Below are 5,000 nucleotides of genomic sequence, written 5' to 3'. Positions count from 1 at the left end.
CAGGCTCCTGGTGGCTCACATCTCCGTGACGATATCAATAACAGTCAGGGAGGAGGATTAAACATTCATGAGGTGTACACGGCGGCGACTGTGAATCCAATCGGAGGCGTCAGATAAAGTATGCAGGGTACAGCGTGAAGCTAGCAGCATTACAGCTGATACCATCCCCTGCTCTCTGCTCCTGCAGACACTCTGGAGGAAAGGGAGGGAAGGGAGGAGAGGGAGGAGGTGGGAGGAGGTGGGAGGAGGGCTGAGGAGATGTGAGGAGATGTGAGGAGATGTGGAGAGGATGTGTAGAACCCCGGGGATCCCCTGATCTCCTAGAGAGAGGTTCTCCCAGCATCGTCATGGTCCTCAAACATCACAAGAAAGAAAAGGCTCCTTTTAAGACCCAGAAGAAACAGACATATGCTGCTGCTGGTGTGTGTGTGTGGGTATGTGTGTTTGTTTTTTGGTGTGTGTGTGTTTGTATGAATGTGTGTGTTTATTAGTGTTTGCATCTGTGTGTGCGTGTGTGTTCTACGGTGTGGTGCTAAAGTGCGTGGTTCCACGGTATGTGGTTCTAGAGTGCGTGGTTCTATGGTGTGTGGTTCGACGGTGTGTGGTTCTACAGTGTGTGGTTCTACAGTGTGTGGTTCTACGGTGTGTGGTTCTACGGTGTGTGGTTCTACGGTGGTGGTTCTACTGTGAGGTTCTACGGTGGTGGTTCTACTGTGTATGGTTCTACAGCGGTGGTTCTACGTGGTGGTTCTACGGCGAGGGTTCTACGGTGGTGGTTCTACTGTGTATGGTTCTACGGTGGAGGTTCTACTGTGAGGTTCTACAGTGGTTGTTCTACTGTGTATGGTTCTACTGTGGAGGTTCTACGGTGGTGGTTCTACAGTGTGTGGTTCTACGGTGTGTGGTTCTACGGTGTGTGGTTCTACGGTGGAGGTTCTACGGTGGTGGTTCTACGGCGGTGGTTCTACTGTGAGGTTCTACGGCGGTGGTTCTACTGTGAGGTTCTACGGTGGTGGTTCTACTGTGTATGGTTCTACGGTGGTGGTTCTACGGTGGTGGTTCTACTGTGTATGGTTCTACTGTGAGGTTCTACGGTGGTGGTTCTACTGTGTATGGTTCTACGGTGGTGGTTCTACGGTGGTGGTTCTACTGTGTATGGTTCTACTGTGAGGTTCTATGGTGGTGGTTCTACGGCGGTGGTTCTACGGTGGTGGTTCTACGGCGGGGGTTCCGGTTCCTACCCGTCCGATCAGCACGGGCTCTGGCCCCCGGTACTCCTCGATCACGAAGAACTGGTTCCACAGCCAGCTGCGGCGCCGGCGGCCAGCCGGGCGCCAGGGGGCGGGGTCCTCTCCTCTGGCCGGCGCCACGCCCCCCGCCGCCGCGGAGGAGGGGGGAGGGGGGGGCTGCCGAGGCGGGAGTCTCCCCGTCTCCATGACGACGGCGGTCTGAGTCATCCCCCCAGACGGGTTCCGCTCTCCCCGGCCGTCCGGCGCGGAGGTCGGCCCGCCTCCCGCCTCCAGAAGAGGCCGGTCCCACGTTCCCCCCTCCAGAGGGGACCCGTCGGGACCCGGGCCAGGGGGAACGGGGGACCCTCCCCCGGGGGGGGGGTTCTCCGACCCGGCCCCTCGGAGCCAGAGGGCGGAGAGCAGCAGCAGAACCGTGGGGGCGGCCATGCCGGTTCTCTAGGGTTCCTCTGGTGGTCTGGGACGGCTAGCTCCTCCAGGAGAGCCCTCCGCCCACGGGCATGGTCCACCGGCCGCAGGGGTCTCGCTGGGGGTCTGCGTGTGTGTACGTGTGTACGTACGTGTGCTAGTGAGTGTGTGCGTTTTGCATGTGTGTCTGTTTCTGTGTGTCAGTGTGTGCGTGTCTGTGCGTGTGCGTGTCTGTGTGTCAGTGTGTGTGTGTGTGCGTTTGTGTGTGCGTGTCTGTGTGTCAGTGTTTGTGTGGGCGTTTGTGTGTGTGTGTGTGTGTGTGCGTCAGTGTGTGTGTGTGTCCGTGTGTCAGTGTGTGTGCGTGTGTCAGTGTGTGTGTGTGTGTGTCTGTGTGTCAGTATGCGTGTGTGTGTGTGTGTGTGTGTGTGTGTGTGTGTGTGTGTGTCAGTGTGTGTGTGCGCGCGTGTGTGTGTGCGCGTGTGAATGGGAGTGATTAATTGCTGATTCCGGGGACCCACTGATGAGGGCGGTGGTGGGTGTGGGGTCCCCTCCCTCGGGGTTCTTTAAACGTTTCAAAGGTAGATCGTGGGTTTGTTCTGCGGATCCCGCTGCTGTCTTTGTTCTGCTCAGAGCTAATCTTCAGTGGGCTCCGCTGGGCTCTGGCTCCACTGCTCTGGTCTGTCCAGTTACCTGCAGCCCAGATAACAAGGTTAATCTCTTCATTAAAACAGCATCTGACGGCGCTTTATAGCGCCAACGTGGTGCAACAGAAGAAGTTGTAATGGCTATCAACAATATTCATAAAAACGACGAAATAATAAATATAAAAGTTTTATCGTTAATTTTATTTGCAATCCTCGATCCATTGAAGCCATGCCAGAGCCCCCACGCAGTACACGGTCAGTCCACCGTGGCACTGCACCACACAGCTCTGGTCTGTTCAGTCGGATCCTGTTGAACCTATTAACCCAAAGTGGGAACCTAACTGATTTAAGAACCAATATCCTTATCTTGCATGGCCAGATTGATTCTTCAATTGATTTGAAAACATTAATTGTGTTTCCTGTCTCTGTTCGTCCAATCAACAGGCTCTGGAGAGAAGTCATGTAGGATTCGACATGCCGGTCAGGACAGAGGTCAGGGCAGAGGTCAGGACAGAGGTCAGGTCAGAGGTCAGGGCAGAGGTCAGGACAGAGGTCAGGGCAGAGGTCAGGACAGAGGTCAGGGCTGAGGTCAGGGCAGAGGTCAGGGCAGAGGTCAGGGCAGAGACAGAGGTCAGGGCAGAGGTCAGGGCAGAGACAGAGGTCAGGACAGAGACAGAGGTCAGGACAGAGGTCAGGACAGAGGTCTGGGCACGGTGAAGGCAGCCTCCTCTGGCCTCCTGATACCCCCCCCCCCCCGGAGGTCCACAGCCTCTGTCCCACCACGCTCCTCTTCAGAGGAACGACCCCCATCAACACGTTACATATTCATCATTCATCCTGCAACCCATAATGTTGTAAATAATGACCCCCTTCTGATTCCTTCCCGCCTCGTCCCAGCAGAGCCTCATTACCGCCCGGCTCACTGATGTGTTTTATTAATCTGAGTGTGAGACGTAACGCCCCCCCCCACCCCCACAACCCCGGCCCTGGTCCCTACCGAGCCCCGGCCCGCCCCCTGGTGAGGCCCCTGTCCTCGTGTCTCCATGGAGGGAATCACCATGGAGACAAACAACATCAACAGCATGATGGCCGCCGTCATCCTGACGCTTTGATGTCGGAGTGACGGACAGGGCTGGAATAAACCAGTTCATTCAACTTCAGCGCACATCGCTGTGTCCATTGTTTCTAACGTCACGATTCCACCTGTGGCTCAGGAGGCAGAGCGGGTTGGCTGGTATCCTGAAGGTCGCTAGTTCGATCCCCGCCAGCTCCTAAGGGGACGGTGCCGAGGTGTCCCTGAGCGAGACGCCCCCCCTGACTGCTCCTGACCAGCTGGCTGTCGCCCTGCGGGGCCGACTCCCCCGTCGGGGGGTGAATGTGTGAGTGAATGGGTGAATGTGAGGCCATATGGTAAAGCGCTTTGAGAGAACACTGAGTAAGATAGCGATGGATAAATGCAGTGCATTAACCATTTTCTTCATTGATACAGAAATACCTTCATAAAGAAATGCATGTTTAGTTTCACTTTGTAAATGAGGTTTGACACAAACAGTACTACCAGATAGATAGATGATAGAAGATGGATCATCCCAAATCATTCTTGACGGGCGACTTTTCCAACATCTGTAATCTGCATTCCTAAACTAAGGCATGTAAATATGTCCCCAAATGTGTGATGAAAGGAAGTTTCCCCGAGTTTCTCTGAACTCCTGCAACGTCTAAATAATTCAATCGCAGAACTGAGGCAGCCGCACGCCTCAGATGTTGAACCTATTCTGAGGCTCTGGGACAGAACTGAGGCACTGTCTAACCCTCACTACACACACCTGGTCACTGTCTAACACTACACACCTGGTCACTGTCTAACCCTCACTACACACACCTGGTCACTGTCTAACCCTCACTACATACACCTGGTCACTGTCTAACACTACACACCTGGTCACTGTCTAACCCTCACTACACACACCTGGTCACTGTCTAACCCTCACTACATACACCTGGTCACTGTCTAACACTACACACCTGTCATGGTCTAACCCTCACTACACACACCTGGTCACTGTCTACCACTACACACCTGGTCACTGTCTAACCCTCACTACACACACCTGGTCACTGTCTAACCCTCACTACACACACCAGCACACTATCTAACACTAGACACCTGGTCACTGTCTAACCCTCACTACATACACCTGGTCACTGTCTAACACTACACACCTGGTCACTGTCTAACACTACACACCTGGTCACTGTCTAACCCTCACTACACACACCTGGTCACTGTCTAACACTACACACCTGGTCACTGTCTAACCCTCACTACACACACCTGGTCACTGTCTAACCCTCACTACACACACCTGGTCACTGTCTAACCCTCACTACACACACCTGGTCACTGTCTAACCCTCACTACATACACCTGGTCACTGTCTAACACTACACACCTGGTCACTGTCTAACCCTCACTACACACACCTGGTCACTGTCTAACCCTCACTACATACACCTGGTCACTGTCTAACACTACACACCTGGTCACTGTCTAACCCTCACTACACACACCTGGTCACTGTCTAACACTACACACCTGGTCACTGTCTAACCCTCACTACACACACCTGGTCACTGTCTAACCCTCACTACATACACCTGGTCACTGTCTAACACTACACACCTGGTCACTGTCTAACCC

The 5,000-nt window shown here is 54.1% G+C and overlaps 1 protein-coding gene across 1 annotated transcript in view; it reads right to left on the bottom strand.

The window, feature by feature from the left end:
• Positions 1 to 5,000, bottom strand: part of LOC132469435 (uncharacterized) — a 31,115-nt gene that overhangs the window by 21,744 nt on the left and 4,371 nt on the right. Inside the window, 1 exon segment of the mRNA XM_060067402.1 lies at positions 1,242 to 2,345. Coding sequence (XP_059923385.1) covers positions 1,242 to 1,676 — 435 coding nt within the window. The 5' untranslated portion in view covers positions 1,677 to 2,345.

The sequence above is a fragment of the Gadus macrocephalus genome, chromosome 12 (assembly GCF_031168955.1).
Source record: "Gadus macrocephalus chromosome 12, ASM3116895v1".
NCBI classification, from domain to species: Eukaryota; Metazoa; Chordata; class Actinopteri; order Gadiformes; family Gadidae; genus Gadus; species Gadus macrocephalus.
The sequence above is the reverse complement of the archived record's forward strand: the minus strand, read 5'-3'. Positions and strand labels throughout refer to the sequence as shown.